Source organism: Dermacentor albipictus, chromosome 6 (genome assembly GCF_038994185.2).
Source record: "Dermacentor albipictus isolate Rhodes 1998 colony chromosome 6, USDA_Dalb.pri_finalv2, whole genome shotgun sequence".
Taxonomy (NCBI): Eukaryota; Metazoa; Arthropoda; class Arachnida; order Ixodida; family Ixodidae; genus Dermacentor; species Dermacentor albipictus.
This window is the reverse complement of record NC_091826.1, coordinates 125494823-125515659: the sequence shown is the minus strand read 5'-3', so window position 1 is coordinate 125515659 and position 20837 is coordinate 125494823. Positions and strand designations below refer to the sequence as shown.

The 20837-nt window shown below is 46.1% G+C and overlaps 1 protein-coding gene across 4 annotated transcripts in view; it reads left to right on the top strand.

Annotated features, from left to right (window-relative positions):
* LOC135899412 (sodium- and chloride-dependent glycine transporter 2-like) overlaps window positions 1-20837 on the top strand; it is a 204790-nt gene that overhangs the window by 60151 nt on the left and 123802 nt on the right. For 3 of the 4 annotated variants that reach the window (XM_065428652.1, XM_065428651.1, XM_070541316.1), the window contains exons 5-7: window positions 6993-7180; window positions 7937-8069; window positions 9501-9635. In XM_065428652.1, coding sequence (XP_065284724.1) covers window positions 6993-7180; window positions 7937-8069; window positions 9501-9635 — 456 coding nt within the window. The remainder of the gene's footprint in view (window positions 1-6992; window positions 7181-7936; window positions 8070-9500; window positions 9636-20837) is intronic. The other variant, XM_065428653.1, reaches the window with a different exon arrangement.

The window sequence follows — 20837 nt, the reverse complement described above, 5'->3', positions numbered from 1 at the left end:
CCGGCGTACCTTGGGGGATGTCAAATTCCTCTACACTATTCTCTCTTTCCTTAAGGTCGTGGGTGCCACTGATACTGTATATATCCGTGTAGGATTCCTCAGCCACTTGAACAATCTCATCCATATTATTAAAGGTATTGCTGGCTTGGTCTCTAACACATACATCTGATTCTTGCCTCTTCCTAGTTTCTTCTTCAACGCTTTCAGCCTTCCTCCGTTCCTGAGAGAATGTTCAATTCTATCCATATTATACTTCGTTATGTCAGCTGTCTTACGCTTGTTGGTTAACTTGGAAAGCTCTGCCAGTTCTGTTCTAGCTATAGGGTTGGAAACATTCATACATTGTCGTTTCTTAATCAGATCTTTCGTCTCCTGCGATAGCTTACTGGTATCCTGCCTAACGATGTTACCACCGACTTCTATTTCACACTCCTTCATGATGCCCATAAAATTGTCGTTCATTGTTTCAACACTAAGCTTCTCGTCTTCAGCTAAAGCTGAATAGCTGTTCTGAAGCTTGATCCGGAATTCCTCTATTTTCCCTCTTACCGCTAACTCATTGATCGACTTATGTACCAGTTTCTTCCGTTCCCTCCTCAGGTCTAGGCTAATTCAAGTTCTCACCATCCTATGGTCACTGCAGCGCACCTTACCGAGCTCGTCCACATCTTGTATGATGCCAGGGTTAGCGCAGAGTGCGAAGTCTATTTCATTTCTAGTCTCACCATTCGGGCTCCTGCACGTCCACTTTCGGCTATCCCGCTTTCGGAAGGAACGTATTCATTATTCGCATATTATTCCGTTCTGCAAACTCTACTAATGATTCTGCCTTGCTATTTCTATAACCTATGCCATATCCCCTCGCTGACTCTTCTTGAGCCTGCTTCTTCCCTAGCTTGGCATTGAAGTCGCCCATCAGTATAGTGTATTTCCTTTGTCTTTACCCATCGCCGATTCCACGTCTTCATAGAAGCTTTCGACTTCCTTGTCATCATGACTGGATATACGGGTGTGGACCTGTACGACCTTCAATTTGTACCTGTTATAAAGTTTCACAACAAGACCTGCCACTCTCTCGTTAATGCTATAGAATTCTCGTATGTTACCAGCTATATCCTTATTAATCAGAGATTTGAGTCCTAGTTCTCATCCCCCGCTAAGCCCCGGTAGCACAGGAGGTGCCCACTTTTTAGCAGTGTATATGCTTCTGTTGTCCTCCTCACCTCACTGAGCCCTATTATATCTCATTTAGTGTCCGCTAATTCCTCCAATAGGACTGCTAGGCTCGCCTCACTAGATAACGTACTAGCGTTAAACTTTTCGAGGTTCAGATTCCAATGGCGGCCTCTCCGGGCCCAGAGATTCTTAGCACCCTTTGCTGAGTCACAGGTCTACCCGCCACCGTGGTCAGTTGCTTCGCAGCTGCTGGTGTCTGAGGGCCAGGGTTTGATTGTTGTTCTCATATAGGAGGTTATGACCAAATACTGCACAAGGGTGGGCAATCCTTGTCTGGTGAGGGAGTGCGTTACCGGTTTTGGTCACCGGGATCAGGCCGCACTCCAGGCCTGTTTATGCAATTTTATCAACGCGCGTGTAAAGGGGCCCAAGCTTTTCAAGCACGTTATCTACTCCATCTTTGATTAAATCGATTTTATTCGATAATAATCCGCCGCCTTTTCTCGAAGGCATGTTTTGCATGGCCCTTCTAACTTCATCGCTCGTCATAGAAAAGAGCCTCTGTATCGTGATCACCACTACTTAGAACGTACGTAGCGTGACGGCTTTGGGTACTGTACAGCTCAGAATAGACTTGTTCTGCTGCTTTTAGTATATCATAAGGATTGCTAATGACATTACCCTGCTTATCTTTCAGTGCACGCATCTTGCCTCCTACTCTGCCATGTGTGCTTCTCACTGATTTCATATCGCGGTCATTTCTTACGGCTTCCTCAAATTTTGTCACGTTATAATTTTGTGGAAAATTTATTGACCAATTTTGACCCTTTAGCGAGTTATATTTGACTTCGTGAGTTAGACAACGACAGGTTTTGTCTTTTCTTTATTAGGTCATTTGTTACTTGGGAGAGCTTACCTATTGTTCGCCTTAGTGCCTCGCTGCTTCTGAAACTAGCCTAGTATGCAGAAGTGTAGTATATATACACTGCACTTCTGGATTCTACATAATGTCGGCAAAAAGTACTGAAAACTGCCATGTTTTTGAAGCTAAACATTTCGACAGAATTGCCTGTCTGGTTGGGAAATTGATTAGAACTTGAGACTGACTCCAACCAAATAACTGAATTTTATTAGCCCGACGTTTCGGAGCCCATTCGGCTCCTTCTTCAGGGGGTTGTTCTTCGGGGGGTGGCGGTGTGCCTCTTTTAAAGCGTCTTTTTTGAAGAAAGGAGGGGGGGGGGGGAACACGGGAGGTGGGGAGACACTCCACAGACGGAAAGGTGGGGGGGAACAAAAGGAAAGGGGGGTTTGTGTTGTTGACCGCTTCCAAGGAGCTGCGATGACCGGTGCTGGGTGGAGTGCTCACGAGGGTGCCCTTGATGGGCCGCGGGGGGGGGGGAGGTTACAGGGTCGCGCCGACGTTCTGTGTTGGTGAAACGAGCGGGAGTCTATCTGGCTGTGCGTCCTTTTCTTCTTTTCGTCATGTCGCCAAGGCCATGGACATAGACCGAGGGTAGGTTGCCCTTCACACGGTTTATGTTATTCTCCGTATTCTGAATGTGCCATGACTCCAGTAGTAGTCTCTTTCGCCAGTTCGTTTCTGTTTGAAGGATTTCAGTTTCCTTGAAAGCAATTTTGTGGTCGGCGACTTCAGAGTGTTCCGCGACGGCGCTGCGAATACGGTTGAATGTCCTGACGTCGTTCTCGTGTTGTCTGATCCTTTCTTTTAGATTTTTGGTTTCCCCGATGTACGACGCCGGACAGTCAGCACAACTGATTTTGTAGACGACGCCTTGAGCTTTTTCTTTTGGTGGACGATCTTTTGGTTTAGGGAGGAGGATATTGAAAGTGTTTATTGGTTTGTGCGCCACTTTGAGGCCTTCTTTTTTTAATATTCGGCTGAGCGCTTCGCTGGTACCTCTGATGTACGGGATGGACACTCGCTTCTGGGGTTGGGGAGAAGTAAACGGCTGAAGGTCCCGCATTTTGTTCCCGCAGAAACAAAATGCGGGACCTTCAGCCGTTTACTTCTCCCCAACCCCAGAAGCGAGTGTCCATCCCGTACATCAGAGGTACCAGCGAAGCGCTCAGCCGAATATTAAAAAAAGAAGGCCTCAAAGTGGCGCACAAACCAATAAACACTTTCAATATCCTCCTCCCTAAACCAAAAGATCGTCCACCAAAAGAAAAAGCTCAAGGCGTCGTCTACAAAATCAGTTGTGCTGACTGTCCGGCGTCGTACATCGGGGAAACCAAAAATCTAAAAGAAAGGATCAGACAACACGAGAACGACGTCAGGACATTCAACCGTATTCGCAGCGCCGTCGCGGAACACTCTGAAGTCGCCGACCACAAAATTGCTTTCAAGGAAACTGAAATCCTTCAAACAGAAACGAACTGGCGAAAGAGACTACTACTGGAGTCATGGCACATTCAGAATACGGAGAATAACATAAACCGTGTGAAGGGCAACCTACCCTCGGTCTATGTCCATGGCCTTGGCGACATGACGAAAAGAAGAAAAGGACGCACAGCCAGATAGACTCCCGCTCGTTTCACCAACACAGAACGTCGGCGCGACCCTGTAACCTCCCCCCCCCCCCCCCGCGGCCCATCAAGGGCACCCTCGTGAGCACTCCACCCAGCACCGGTCATCGCAGCTCCTTGGAAGCGGTCAACAACACAAACCCCCCTTTCCTTTTGTTCCCCCCCACCTTTCCGTCTGTGGAGTGTCTCCCCACCTCCCGTGTTCCCCCCCCCCCTCCTTTCTTCAAAAAAGACGCTTTAAAAGAGGCACACCGCCACCCCCCGAAGAACAACCCCCTGAAGAAGGAGCCGAATGGGCTCCGAAACGTCGGGCTAATAAAATTCAGTTATTTGGTTGGAGCCAGTCTCAAGTTCTTGCCATGTTTTTGTTTCGTCCGGGGTTTTCCAGGCCTACTCCCTGTTATTGCACTATTGGAAGAAGGTATTGGTTATTCGCAATGGTAATTTGAAAGTAAGGGAAACATGCTCTGATCGATGGCACAGGAAGCGTTGGTCTGACTAAACTTCGTGTAGGTGGCCAACCAGGCTGTTACGGCTCCGACGTACGGCCGCTCGATTCCCATATTCACCCCTCTTGAGCATTGGGTGCAGAAGAGGTCGTGGCTCAAGTGTCCGGATTGGTTGGTATGCTCACGGGCAAGGTGCACTGGCAAAGTACAGTGCACAATCACTATTGGCCTTTCTTAGCAACTGCCTGTAATCTTTTGAGACGCATATTGCTTCCTGCAACCCTCGTGTTCCATTGACCTAGCGTGCACACGCACCATAGAACCATTAAAATTTGCAATCACTACCCGTGTTCAAATGGTTTTGTAGAATTGAAACCGAGAGGAGCTTGCCGTTTTTTTTCATTTACTTAAAAGTTATTTAACAAATATTTTCAGATCTGTGCAGCCTTGAAAATATCATTGTATTTCTGTATGCCATTTTAGCGATGCAAGGAATGACTCCTTGTATTTTAGGTTGTGTGGATACCATTTCCTGAAATATTGTGTCTGTGCTGTTCGTAAATGTTGTCAGTACTGCATTCGCGTATCCCGTCACCGTTCATTCGGGCTAAATTGAAATTAGGAACCTTCACGTCTCGAAACTGTAGAGCAAGCGATGAATATTCGCGTACTGGAGGGTTTCTAATTCATTTTGACAACCTGGCACTACCCTTATCTAACGCAAAAGCGTTTCTGCGCTTGAGTCCACCTCACAACGTAACCTACGGCGCTGAGAATGGAGTCTGTAACCTGGCGTCCGGATGGCCACCGCGCTAGAGTCCCTCTGGTTCGGCGTGTATTGGGTTTCGCGTTTTTCATGAAGCTCCCTAAATCATTACCTGCTTTTATGATAACCTCCTCCTTCTAAATAGACTATAAACTGTACGTGATTTGCAAAGTGCTGGAGCACACGATGACACTTATCTGGCTGCATCTTCGTTGCGTTGTCTGCAGGCATGGCCAAGTTTGGGGTTTCAGGAGTCACAAGGATCCCAGTCACGTTCCTTATAGTGAAGTGACTTGGGTTCGTGGGTCAAGGAAATGGTGGTCCCGCTTAACGAAAATTAAACTTTAAAAAAGAAACACTATAATTTTAGCAAAAATGAGCCGAGATTGTCGTTCTCGGCCCCCGTGCGGCTTAGAATCTCTCTCCTACTAAAAAATTATGTTGGCATGCTGGAGTAAAATGCGCTACATTACATCATGTTGCTACCACCTCTAATAAACTTAGTAAAGGATGTCATTAGCCGACTTTGCGACGTATGAAGCTTTAGATCACATGAGTGGAAACCCCACATAGGGAGTTTAAGACCACGTGATTAAATACCACTATTATACTCCGCAAGCCCTCACAATATATACTCGGTGACAGGCACGGCCAAGCTATCGGAAAACATGCCGTGGTGGTGCATTCACCAAAATAACGAAGAGATGGTCGAAGAGATGTACGTACGGCAGTGCGGTTCCTGTAAGTGCTTTCTTGGGCGCACAAGCAGTGGCGTAGCTAGGTCGTCTGGCACCCGGGGCCCATAGGTATTCTGTCACCCCCCCTCCCCCCCGGGTGTAGCCGGCGGAAAGAGGGGTGTCTTCAGACCTATATGAACCCCCCCCCCCCCCGTCACTGGCCCCTGCACCCGGGGCCCACGGCCCCCCAGCCCCCCCCTGTTGCTACGCCACTGCGCACAACTGAACAGTCTATAATTACCAGTTGGCGGAGTATTGAAAGCAGTGTACGGGGCATGGCCGCGTTTTTTCGTTTATGTCTGCATGCAAGCAGTACGCCTGTTTCACTTGCGCTGAAGCTCCAGCTGTCGTAGGAAGCCAGCGATCGCGATGTTTCGTCGCCTTTTTTTCTTATGTACGCTACAACAAAACGCGGTCTCATCGATTGAAAATGAGTCCACATATTGTCGAAAAGCCGAAACTCGGCGACATAACCGGTAAAGTCTCAATAATAACTCTCAGGAATAGTCGCAAAAACTTCGTGAATAGAGTAAAAAATAGTCTGGCTATCCCCCCAAACAACCTTCTCACAGACGCAAAAAAACTCCTATTTTTTTACATGCAGACACATGGGGAGTAGGAGATTAAATACTTAACCCGACCTGCACGTAGCATAAAAAAACCCAGCAACGGGACTGCAACATGGCAAGAGCGGTTTAGACTCATTTCGCGTTATTTTTGTTGACAATGTTTCAGGGTGCAACGCACGTGCTGGAAATCTACTTGATGCAAAACTTTCGTGAAGCAGAAAATTGAATGTTGCAAAGCTGTTCATCTACTTCGTCGCGTTTCCAGGCATAGCTATTGCATGTCTGCCCTACACACAGCCTTGACACGCACCCACGTGACCAAAGCGACCAAGGGTTACGGTGTCTCCGGGATTGACCAAGTTTACTTTTGCATATTCTCTTCCACCAGCCAGCCATAAAGGGTAAAAAAACCGATTGAGCTGATTCGCCAAACGCCGAAAGTGAAGGTGTAGAAAACTTCGCTTTCATAGAGAAATTCTACGCTTCAAGACACATGTTTTTTGCAGTGAGGATATATACAGTTTAGGTACCGTTTGCCCTTTAACTGTGTAATTCCATGGAGAAGAGAACCTCCCACCGCTATGGTTGCAGGCGACATCTGCGTCTATTGGCTGTGCGTGCTCTGTTCTGTGTTTAGCTATTAGGCCAGACACCAGCAGCCATCATCAGGAAAGTGCGGGAGGGTTTGTGAGGAAACGTCTCCTGACAGAAAACCTGGAAATCCCTAATGTATCGCGCACCTCCGCAGCGCAATTGTCACGCGGAGAAGATGAAGCTGTACGACATGAGCGTGCAGCAGCCGTTCCCGCCCGACCCAAACGAAACATTCTTCACAGTGTGCGGACACGACGTGCGCGTGCCGACCACCATGTACTTGGCCCATGTCTCAGAACCATGCCACGAGACACGGCACCACTCCGAGTACTCCTTCCTGGTGTGAGTTTGTCCTCCTTCTCTCTCTCTCTGTTTATTTTGGGTGAGTGGTGCACAGAATTTACGCTGTCGAGAGACATTGAGCGTCCGTAGAAAGTGAGAGAAAAGATGTACATATTGAAAGCTGCAGGAATGTAGAGCTCATTGGAGGTCACCAGAGTTCCCCCTGGTGACCTCCGCGGCATGAGACAGGAGCCCGACTATATACACAGCTCATACATCACGTGTTCTGACAGTGCCCATACGTTGTGTCGCTACCTTGCTTCAATGCTAATCGCATTACCGTCGATATTCAAACTTTAAAAAATTCTCCCAGAATTCTTAATTTGGTTTAAGCAGGGTGGTTATTAGGCTTACTAGTCATCTTCTTGATCTTATCCCTTAACCTGTCCGAGACCTTCTCTTTGCCTTAGAGAGTGAATTCTGGGAACAGTTTTCAGCAGGGCAGCTGGATGTAACAGTTTACAGCAGGTTGACATTCCGTCCACCTGCTCAGGATACTTTAACCTGTATCTGCCTAGGCTATCGAGACAGGTAGTCTATATTGTTTGTCGCTGTTTGTGTCCCTACCAGAGTAATTGGCTGCAATGCCATGAACAATGGCGGCCGAATACGTTCGCTGTCTTTCAGTGATATGGCTCGTTTTTGTGATAACATGTAATAATCTCTCTCCCACAATTAGAGTTCTATATGTTTTTGGTACTACGTTAAATCTATATTTCTTCTTTCGCACCATTCATTACATTGTACATCCGTCAGGTTCGGTGCGTTGAAGCTGACGAGTGGCATTGACGATCTCGGCGGCATACGTTGGGAGCTGCTAGTGTGCTACATCTTCGCCTGGTTTGTGATCTTCGTCTGCACCGCCAATGGAGTGGCTACCGTCGGCAAGGTATACAAACGAATGAGAGTAAGAAGATCACTGGTGCTGCAATATTAGACAAACAATAAAACACCATAAAAGATCCAAGAAGCAACGAATGCGAAAAGGCCTCACTTCACCACAGAACCCTTCTTTCACGTTTTATTCAAATATTCCATGAAGCATTGTGCCATTGAAAGTGTCAGATATGCACATCAACAAGAACAGTTGATACTTATTGGAAGTTATCAAACATAGGGGAGGGGGGGGGCAAAGAAAGGAGCAGCTAAACAAATGAAATAAGACTACACCGTGAAATGAATACACATAGTTCGGTATTATTTGGACAGAGCTGCTTACAACGATGGCTTTCACGGTGGCCTACAGCACTTTGTGCGTGTTGGACTATGTGTAAGTCGTTGTTCTCTCGGCTTTTACCTAGATAGACAACTGCGGTTTCGTGTATCAGTAAAATTTCGCTGTAAGCGTGATCAGGATTTCCAGACTGTACGGCCCAAAGCAATGCGACGTGGTTTGTTATTGTTGGCCAGATGTGTCAGATTTCAAAATTGATAGAAATATTATTTAGCTTGAAACTGACGTTAAGTTGACCCTCACTTCGCGCAAGCGTGAGGTCATAAATTATTCATGTCCTCACGCTATTGGTCATAAATATTTATTACTTCTCTCCACCTTGCGGGTTTCCGCAGAACTACTAAGTCAAATTATTTATCTACACGCAGCATTTTAGCCTCATTGGTTGTTTCACTTACCACCGAAAGAGATAGTGCCGATTGTTCTAGGCTGATAGTAAATAGTGGCGCGTGGACGCGCTAATCACTCCTATAATAAAGTTGAGTTTTCGGAACTAGAGATGGCTTGCAATAAGAAGGGCTAGCACTCAATATCGTCGCGCTCGAGAATAGTTCGTGACTGGCTAGGTACTTTGAGGCACCCGTCAACAGCACCTGCTGTACTGCAGCCCTGGATGCTGTTATTTTTGAGCCATTCCTAAGCGCGAACCACGTCGCGGGCCCTGCGCCTACTTGACTAAAGCCAACTGTAACTGTCCTAAAGCTGCACTGGCTTAAAAAACAAAGCAAACAAGGCGAATTGACGCCATTTTCAACTCAATGACACAGCATAAACGGTGTCGAGATCGGGTTCAGGTTGCTGTTGGACAGTGTCAAGTGATTCGTTTTCTTTCATAGAAAATGATGGCACGTGCTCTTGGTAAAGAACCACATATTCCGCTTTCCTTTAAGAAGCCGCAGCACTGATTTCAACCGAGTTAAGGCTTGCGAGACAACTTCAAGAGCTGAAGAGGTTCCTTCATTTTCTTTAGTGTTCGACTTATTGCCAGCAGATAACTGAAGTAGCAAAGGAGCAATCTGATAAGCCAAGCTTTCTGAATGCATATCATTAGTGTCTAACACGGTGCTCCCTACCGCAACGCTCCAGATCTCACCTATTCTGGCCTTGCTTCAGTTGGGGCTCTTTGGCGCCGTGACAGCCAACGCACTCTTCCTTCCCCATGCCAAGACGGCGATCGTCGAGCTCATATACCCGCGCTGGAAGGCGCTGCTTGACATCAAGGTAAGCCTGAAAAACTCTTTATTCGTGCCAGCAGCCCGATGTAATACGGGAAATGAACGAGGGGAGCCGAAAAGGGAAAAATTTGGACAATCTGTGCCTTTAATGATGTGTCAATGGCACTGCGCTACTACTGCCGTAATTTATGTTATTACATTTCTAGCAATCTTGTTAAGAGGACATACTGAAATTGTGGAATTAAAACTGACGAGTGTTGGATATGCATGTTTAATTCGTAGGCATATTACGACTAGCACCATGTTTCGTAATATTTATCGTCCACCCTATAACAAAATTCATTACCATTTTACTTAGCCACGGGTAACGCTAACTGTTCTCATTAGTGGGAACAAAAACTCATTAATGGGACGCCCGTAAACATTTTTCGGGACTACTGAGAATGAGTGCTGTGAAATGGGGGCTGGGCTTACAGACATGCAAAGGTTTTATTTGCAGGTTACTCAGAGAGGTTAACCTGAACTGATGCGTTCTAGCATGTTACATTCTGCATGCGCTGTAGAATAGGGAATGGGAGTGCAACGTAAGGATTGATCATGCTTAGGAGAAGGGAAGGAGTGGCTACTTACGTACAGTACAACACAGCCCTGCTAATGCCGCTCGTCCAGCGCAACTTCATGCAGGAATTTCAACAACACTTTCCTTGTCTGCCTTGCAGTTTGAATAACAGGCCATGGGAATAGAATAGTAACTTCCCACAATGGTTGCCTGCCAATGCTGGCTAGGGAAGTGCCCGAGTCAACTTCTCCAGCATATACGATGCGCAATCACATATGTGTTCCAACGTTTCAGGTGCCTGATAGTGTGCGCGATAATGGCTATTTGACCGGCCAATTAATTGTGCTTAGCAGCAGGTGAAAGCAGCGCCAGCGCGGATCTTGCGTAGCAGCTGTAGGCTCAGGATTCCTAGTGAGTGCATTCATGCTCTTGACTCTGACTGTTTCCAATTTCGCATTTGTGATATGCAGACTAAGCTAATTACTTAAATCCTTAATAAGAAAGTCTTAATTGAGCACGGAGATACATTGTGTTTGCTCGTCAGCATGCCCATGTATCATTGGAGTTGGCGGTCGTAGTTGTAGGGAGGACCTTGACTCTTCGTCGGCACTTAGGCGTGCACTGTTTATTTACAGTATTTACATTTTAAACAAGAGATACATTCGAAAGTCAAGCGTGGCTCCCAAATGGAGCACGCAAGACGAAGCATACAACATGCGAGCACGAGGCTCCAAAGAGATTGCTTCTCGAGCATGAGCACACAGCTCACGAGTATGATCACGGAGCACGATGACGAGCATACAGCTCATGAGCACGATCACGATGACGAGCACACACTAGCAGCGACAAACAGCTGCTTATAAACACTCCGTCTTCCCTAGATCCCTAGGTGAGGGAAACGTTCGACCAGTCAGCGTAGAAAGTCCTCGTGGCCGGCCCACCTTTGAGGGAAGGGGGTTTACACACACACATTCCGCAGAGGTTTCACTGCCCCCCTCCGAAGTTAGACGGGCTTCGCAGAACTCGGCGCATACGTCTGGAAAGGGGCGTTGGTTTCCCTAGCTGACCCCCGCAGCGGGGCCGCCGGTTGTCCATTGTCTGGCGTCCTGTGGTCGCCACGAGTGTCAGCAGACTGTGACGAATTCTGAAGCCCACGTACCGCAAAGCAACCTTTTGTTAGGGAAGCTCTTCTTGTTGCAGAGAGACCATATCGGCGGTGGCGGGTTCAGTAACAATAGTTGGTCCGCCGATCGTGTTCAGTCACAACGGCGCCGAGGGGGTGTTGAAGCGGCACCTCGAGGTCCCTGCGAAATGAGTCACCGCAGCAATTGTGATAGGCTTCCATGGTTGTCTTCGGGGAAGCTCGCAACGCTCGCAGCGGCAGCTGGCTGAGAAAACACGCATGTTGCCACGTCGGCAGGCCATTCCTAACAGTATGCGTGGTTTACTTCCTATAAAAAAGTGCTCTTTATTTATTTTCTAATGCAAACCATCCTCATTTGTACTGCAATGTGAATAAAAACATTGGCCTTTCGAGCACGTGGTTGATAGTGGCATGATGGATGGATAAATGCATTATAAGCCTACTCTTTCGCAACTGTTCCCCACTTTTTGTACCCGTTCTCCAGAGCCTTCTACAATTTCCATCGACGATTCATTAAACCTTCCTCAATAATCTCTAAAATCCATGACATTTGGCAGGACACCTATCCCGATGCGTAGGCCCTTTTCGCGGAAAAGTTTGCTCTAAAGAAACAAGATGGCCCTATATGCGGTGTGCCGTGCATGGCCTCAGACATGAAAGCGCACGAATGCGAAACCATTACCGCGTATACCATGTTCCAGTGCGATCAGCTGTAGCAAATGCAACTTTGTGATAGCTGACGCACTGTACTTCATTCATGCTACAAAATGGGGAACACAAAAGGGATTACATGTGCTGTAATTGGCCGCAACATTGGTGACTATCATATCTGTCTGGCCAAGTCCTCGGATACCTGCTACTCAAAGACTGCTTGAGTAGCCAGCCCTTCACGATGCACGGCTTTCTCGAGGATCAAAATATGCGCTCATCCGCCAATGTTGTATTGCTAAAGTCCATAGAAAGGACTTCAATTCCCTATCATAGGCAAGAGTTAGTATCGCTCGTTAAGCAGTAAGGAAGGTGCAGCAACGTTTTGCTCGCATAGTAAGTTCCTCGCAGTTTACACCCTACGCACACCCACCCCAACATACTTTCCCTTTTATTTCCTTAAGGACTCCACAGTGGGGGTATTATATAAGGAGTGGGGTTAACAAATATTTTTTGTTCTAATTAGTGGCCACAGAGTTCAATGAAGAATATTAGTATTAAACTTATCAGCAAACGTCGATGAACAGGTGATTTCGGCTATGTGACGGGGCAGGCCGTTCCATTCGGTTGATTATCGGCAAAAAAAAGATGCAAAGGAGGTCAAACTTACACGCGCTCTATCTTTCACGTATCAAGAATAAGTGAATGGAATCAATATGCCGAGGCGTAGGTGACGACTTCACCGACAGCAAATGAATGTTCGCAGCAGAACGTTTTGTGCTGGCCCATGCAGTAGGGGATTGATAGCGATAAGACATCTTTATTGCAACCTGATGCAAAAAACAGACCATCTACGCCCGAAATTTTAATTTTGTGCGGCAAGAACAAACGTACCGCAGCTGATCACACGCGTGAGCGGTTAGGCGGAAAATGAACAATGAGATAGTGACTGGCTCGTCGGAAACGTAGCAAGCCGTTTCTTCAAACTGATTGACAAATGAAAAAGAAAAGGAAAAGATAGAGGCACTATAATCATTATTTAATTCAGAAACGAAAAGTCCGAACTGTTCGGAATACATTCCTAGTCCCGCTTCTAATCAGAATGCCGTATACGCTGCTCGCAACGTTTCGACGAAACGTAACGAGCTCGGACATGACATAAGAACTTTTTCAAGTAGTAAAGGCAAGGCGCAGAAGACCAGGACTTAGGAAGAAGAACACAAACGACAAGACCGGCGCCACTCCCAACTAAGTTTATTTTCGCAGCAAGCCTGCCTTATGTAGGTCATTCACGCTGAGTCACGCACAAAACTTTAGAAGTAAAAAAACAGCAATCTATCGACCATTCAGGAATCGACCCTAAGTACGCGGGTTTTCGCATTTCACACCCAATTAAATACGGCTGCCGTGGTTGGGATTCGGTCCCGAGACCTCGTGATTAGCAGCCGAACCCAATAAAAGCTAAGCAACTACGGAGGAGAAGGAATGTTGGCAGTAGGAGGAAGGTGACAGCCGGCACGGCAGAGAATTTGTTCCCATCCTCATTGCGCGAGAATCGGTACCATCTGTTGAAAAATGACACCGTAGAATGCAGTGTATTCAATGTGATGGACTCCGCGTCTAATATTTCAGACCCGAATCATACTGTAACTACTGACGACCAGACATCTCGCTAATACGAGCAGTCGCTTGACAGCTGCCGAGCGCTGGCGTCGGCCACAGGACCTACTTGACCTTTGTTCAACACTTGCCGACATTCTCGCCTTATTTCGCACCATAGCGCTTCAGCTGAACTGATTCAACAGGCAATTTATTTGTGCCAGAATTTGGCCACCCTGTCAACGCTATGGTTTCTTATTTCTAAGTCATCTTTTATATTTAGGCTCATGCTGTCCTGAAAGTTCCAGTGTTTTCACCTTTCCCAAAATGCCAGCATTTTTGTCGGCCTCTGTTCATATTTTGGAGGATCTTTAATAGACGTGTAAACCATTGCGTGGCCCCCTGACCAAGCTGCTCAAAAAGTCGTTTTATGTCCCTGAGGTCTTGTGCAAGCGTCGGCCTTCTTGCCGTTCCTCAACCTGCTGGTTTCCCTGTCAAGTGTATCCCGTTTTGACGTCTCCAATCCCACGGAAGTTGGCAACGATATAATGTCCATGGGATTAAAGCTATTTAAATCAATTCTACTGTGGATACGACATCCACTTTTCTCACTATGAATGGAAATACTTCGTTAATGAGCTCCATTCCTAAGCATTTAAATAGACAATAAAAAATTATGCGGATCCCATGTATGTGCGAATCGATGTAAGCAAAGCTTTCTATGTTTGTTGTCATTGTCATACGTTATCTCCACCGAGTAGACAGGCACTCTCAATGCACACGAAATGAAATGCTGTCAATGTTTGCCTGAGTACGCCTGCCACTGTGATGCAAATAAACGGAACTTCAACTCATTTTCTCAGAGATAAACGCTGAATGAAATGCTGACGTCATGCTAAACAAGATCAACAAGCGCCGTAGTGCTCGATTTTATGATGTCCCTATTCGTAAGCTTATATATTCGTGATTTACAATATTTTCTTTATTTTTTTTGGGGGGGGGGGGGGGCGTTGTGCTCTTGTACCCTAGAAATGTCCCTCGGACGTCTCTGATGTGCTCGTTTTTATTCTGAAGTACCCAATGAAAACTCTCATCGCTGCAACTTCATGATGTTCTAGTGGCAGGCCACCATGGCGTGTCGCGCAAGTATGACCACGCTGTGATTCATTCGGGTTGACATAAACTATTTTGTGCGTCGTACTCGCCACATTCATTTTTCAAACTATGCCAGAGCTCGAAAAGGGCGGCGAACTCACTACATCCCATTCCTTTGTTTACTTCCGCAAAGTGTGTGTTTATCGCTGTGGTTACCAAATACGCCCAGCGGTATGCTACCACTCAAGCCTCTCTGGCGGCTAAGCAACTGAAGGCGCAGGCTTTATTCAACATGGCGTCGACGTTCAATATGGCTATCCTCAATTACTTTTCGCAGACTTCTCTCACCGCCTTCTCTCCAGTGTCATCTCTTACACTACTCGCTCCTGCTAGACACAACACAAACACGCAACGACCTTAATGAAGTATCAATTGCATGCTAGTTGACACGCTGTCGATATTTATTTCCGCTGAGCACCGGGATCGGACCGTGGTCCTGTCCATGGTGACATTGTCCGTCTACAGCCTCGCTCAACAACACCGCTCGTTACTCATCACGTTTTTTTTTGTTTTTTTGCCGACAAGAGCATAATGTATTTCCTCTGAATGTGCTTTCGGCTTTAGGGGTAATCTTGCACGCCCGCTCATTCTGTTACTTTGACGGAGACCGTTGTCGTGAGGATGCCGCTTCATTCTGAGCTTCGCAGTCACCAGAGAGCACAGAAAGCTGTTTTCACAAACAAACCTCCGGGATTCGAGCCCATCTCCGAAATGCACCATCTTGCATTTGGGAGATGGGCACGCTAACGATTACGCTACCACCTTCCTCCACCAATTTCTGTTTATCTGCCTTCCCACTACACGTTTTTGCCGCAGACGCCGCCAGAACGGATTCTGAGCCAAAAAAAAGTAAAGATTGCTTTAGCCGCTAGCTGACACATGACCTTAACTTCGGCAGGCTATTCTCATTGGAGCGCATGTAGGCTTGCGACCGCGTGCAGATTGTGAGTCGCCTTAGCTTTATTGTAAATTTGCTTTCACCGACTCTTTTCAGCTAGAACTGAAACGCCGGACAAAAATGAGACCTACCATTGAATATTTTTTTCTTGTTTTCTAGGTTTAAACCAAAAACGCTCATTTACACAAATAGTGTTTTTTTTTTAAGAAATGGCATAAGGATACTATATTTCGAGGTCATGTCGTTTTGTCAATACGGGCCGGCACCACGTATCGACGAAAGGGCATCACAGTGCCGATGCATACGGCAGGTTACTAAATGAAGAAAACAGGAAACGAGTGTTTTTCAGTTCTCGCAACATATTGTACACAGAACACAAGGCACCCACCACCATGACATTTTATTTTTGGCAACAGCGACACACAGTGGTGGATTGATATATTACCTAAAAGGGTTTCATTTTATTTTTTCGTCGCAGAACCACAAGCACAGGTTGCGTCGCACGTATACCACAGCCACGTACTGTGGCCGCGCTCCTTTTCCTCTAACAATGTGGCCCCCGGCGGCTTCACGCGCTCCCGTAGGTGGCGGATTGGACTGTCACTCCAAAAGCTTAAATACATAGCCTCTTTGCATAGAAATGGCGGCATGATTGTTAACACATTGTTGGCTTGGACACTTGGATATGTTTGGCACGAGGCCCAAGACCCTGTCTTCTAACGAGTTCTTATGTTTGCGTTCGCGTTTCTGTCTTGAAGGGACGCGCACCGTAACATGCTGCAATGGTGCTAGCGTTGAGCGTAAGTAAGGCGAAAAACGCGGTTCTAAAATGTCTGTTCACTAACTTTTGCAGTAAACCCATGTTTATAGTATTCGCGCAGTATAGTAGTAGTATAGTAAGAGTCATGAGTATGGGCATCCGTAACCGCAAGCGTCACGTTATGGTCGTAACTTGTCGGGACAGCGTAGTTGTAATCCACAGGAATACGTGGCTAGGCATGGCTGATGAATAAGTAATTGCGAAGATTGGTTTTCAGTAAAGGTTTGTTACCAGAAACGGCGGGAGCTTATGCTGCCGCAAAGGACGGATGCTGGGTGGTGACTCCAATCATTTACTCGGCACATCACACATCTACACTGGAATTCAACTGGTTTCGCCAACTCTTGCTTATATTCTCTCGCCCCAAAGCTCCGACTTCGCCTGCCACCCGGGCCCCAGCTTTTTCTCTTTGTCCCCCGCTTCTTTCCCAATCTGCTGAGACATGCTTCCACTGATGCTTGCTCCTCCTTCTTCTCAATAAATGAAGCCATTCATTCATGCACTCCTAAGTTACTTCAGAAAATAGCGTGTCTTTATCTCCATATCGACCCTGTCCCTCACCGGGACTCTCCCATCGCCAAACAAGGTTGCTGTGTTGCAAATGACTGGGCGTCACATATACAATTTTCTAGGAATGGTCAGTAGCACGGCGGGCAATTTTTGGTGGGTGACGAGACAGTATATAGAAAACCTTCTTTGCCATATCCATACTCAGTGCTCTGCTTCGTGAGCGACTAATTAGACGCTACGACAAAGTACGGAATGAAAGACTGGGCTAGTCGCGGGCAGCTCTCTTGGGATTCGTGATGCGCCGATTTAAAATATACATATATATATATATATATATATATATATATATATATATATATATATATATATATATATATTCTTATCTAAGCCTACGTGACAGAGATATAGGTGAGGTGAGTTACGGTAGCTCGTTGGCTTGGACTACCGACGCTCTTCACGCACCAGTTTCGTCTTATGCATGTTTGCCAACGGGAATGAAAGACAGGAGGGTAACACGCCTTCCTGAAATGAAACATTTGGAATAACCCTTTGTTTGGCGGTTGGACATACGTCGAGGGTCCCCGATACGAACCACCTGCAAGTCTGTATCACCTTGCAAAGGGGAACTCAGATGAAACGTTGTCAAACGGATAGGCTTTTAATTATCATAAGTGTATCTTTATTGAGATTCTTTACCATGAGGTAAAAGTCGACTAATAAGCATTTAAATTTTCGGTGTTATTAAAACATCCTGTTAATAAAAGGTTGCTGTGCTTTACAGCCCCCTAAATTAAAAAGTAAGTAATGAACATAAATTGGTGCTGTAAATGTGTAAACACAGACGCAAGAAAAGGCCTAGTCCATTTTGCAGTATTCAATCAATGAAGATGGAGCACCTCTATACCCTCACGTTGTCGTAATGTGAAGAACAAAACACTCCCTATAGAGTAAGTCACGAATGTTACTCATTATAAGATGAGCTTGCGCTGGAAAAGAAAACAACATCCAAAAATAACGATCTCTGCGTGCAAAGTACTTCCTCTGATTCCGATCTACGGATCAAGGCGTCGCTTCATCAGATTGGAATGCTCGTACATTGCAGCGCAATCTCGGGTCATCAAATGTGATGGAGAATGTACGCCAGTATTCGCTTCACGCACGCAATCGGATAACGCTCTTTCGCTATTCAATCCGTGACAACATACTGGATATTAGAAACACATGCAGACGCACCTTGAGCGAACTGATAACTTTGGAACTGTGGTTAGACGCTAAAAAAGCCCCCCCGCCCCCCACTAAAAAGATAACACAGTGGCTTTCAATATTAGCTGAAACATAGTGCTTGTGGTTTAAAAAGGGCCCCCAACACAGCACAGCGGCGGCGATATACAGGAAATTCAAGAGCGAACCACTTTCCAATTACTGGTATTGATCAAACCAGCATATCGTGGTTCAATGCAGCCCTGTAGTCCAGGGGCCAGTTCCACCACGGGTGCTATGTCGGAGCTCATATTTCATGTCAGAATTAATTGTCACAAAATCACAATATTTTTTTCTTTAGATCTTATTATCAGACAGCTAAAATACATCCAGCGAAACACTCACCCTAATATTTCAGTACATTTCGTTCTAACGTACATATCCGTGCTGATCCATATGTTGCAAAATACTGAAAATGTGCCCAATGCTTTCCTCCAGGAAGCTGTTTTTATTCCTTATGATGCCAGGAAACCGAGCCTGATGCCACCAAGGCTGAGAAATGTAATCGAGAGCGCGCACAATGTTCTCGCACACCTTGTGGGATGTACCGTAGCGCTGAGGTGCTTTTTGTATAATGTATGAGAATTAGTTGTAAAGACAGACGTGCAAGGTTGGGCCATGTGCTCAAGCTCATGAAGTTGATTTGTGCCAATATAACCCGTCCAAGCTTTCATACTTACTTTACAAGGAGTCTGCAGCACCATCAATATGCCGGCTGCTTTTAACTGCACGAAACAATACTATTGAAATGATACAAACAATGTTAACATCATTTCATCATTCGAGTGTCCAGATTGGTAACCTCAAGATGCGGAGTAAGTTGAGAGGCTGTTTGCCTAATTAACAAAGCTACGTTAATTAGATTTTCAGTATTGGTTTTTACGTGGCTAACAAAATGAGCAGTTTTGAGCCCGTCCTCGAGATTATGCAGCCAAGCGAAAAAATTTCGATAAATATGCTTCTGTAAGAGCCATGCGAACAAATATTTTCCAAGTAAATAGTGTTGGAAGACGTAACTGTAGCAGAAAGAGAACATCTGTAAAGTCACAGAAAGAACAGCACTTTACGACGGGAAACAAAGCAGGAACCACACACAAACTGCGCTAACTTTAAGTGCTGTTCTTTATGTGATATGAAGCAACTAGCCCATCAGTCATTTCTTCCAAACCTGTAAAGTCAACCTGACCACATCTAGCCTTTTGTGATGCTGTCATCAATGGTATGGCGCCGTGAACATGTCCCCCATGGCCACATAGTCGAATTCCATCTCGAAGGCAAGCATCTTAATGTTTTAGTGTCAATGCGGCAGTGAACGTGTGCCGCCGAAAGCTTGCTTGGTCGCAGAAGCGATGCACGATGGAATAATGGTGCAGATTTAGCGTGTCACTGGCATCAAGACAATGCACTGCAGACGAGGGAAGGAATATAAAATGGCTGTGGCTTAGCTAAGTTTAAGCCCAGGATGCGAAGCATTCGGCCGTTTCCGTGGCTCTTTGTAACTTGCACTTTGCGGTCTGACGAGTGGCCCTTTCCTTTCCGCCATCGCGCTATACAAATGGCCCCGACGAGAGCGCGCCGCTCTTTTATACAGCTGTCATGACGTCAGTGCCCTAGCGGGGGGAACGCGAGTTAGGCCGCAGCACCGGCTGTGCGACCGCAGGCGAGCGCAAGAGTTGAGCCCGGCTTGCAGCTGTTGTGATGTCAGTGCCCTAGCAGAGCAGCGGGAGTTATGCCGCAGTACCATCTGTGAGACCGCAGGCGAGCGCACGAGCTGAGACCCGGCTATGTAGCTACGCGGCCGCAAGTGAGCGCACGAGGTGAGCCTTCATTTTTGCAGCTGTTATGACGTCATATGGTAGCTACGGTGCCGCGCGCGGCGCAGCAAGGAAGAGCTTGGTTGTGCGGCTAGTATGCTTCGCATAAAAGAAAAGGAACAGCTTGGTAGCTGCTCACGGAGCCGTGCCGATGGTGGCGCTGCCATCATGATGAAATCTGAGGCGGCGATATTGAAGGCTGAGGCGTTTTTTTCTTTTATTATTTTATTGCTTTTTTTTACAACGAAGTCGTTAAGAGTAAGCTTTAACTCGGGTCCAACTCCGACGCGGTCTATTCAAATAGATGTAAAACGCCGAAACTCTTCTGAGATAACCCCTGGGCCGATTTTAATGAAATTTGCTGGACTCAGGACAGACACGTAAATTCTAGTGACTATTGGAAGCGGAATTTCTATTTAAGGCTTGAATTCTGGTAAAACATTTTCAAAAGTTCGAAAGCGCGAAAAATACAGAAGCACGAAGTTTACAAATTAGTAACTCCGAATCAAGAACTGATATTGCGGTTCTGTAAACAGCATCCTTTCGACAATTCAAAGCGGACAAATCCAATATGCCGATTTATATCTTACGTAAAGTCGGTACGTTGGGAACAAGGGTTGTGGAAAAGCTGTTTTTCCACATAACTAATTTCTTTAGATTCATGCGTAATATATACATTTTGACCGCTTTAGATGTGCTGTTAGATGCAATGTACAAAATTGTGATAGTTTTTATTGCCGAAAGACAGAGTTGTGAACTTGTTGGTTTCGTTTTCTGAAAATTTGCGATTTTTGTCAATTTTGAATAAACAAATGATGACCTAAACTAAATGTGCTAAACC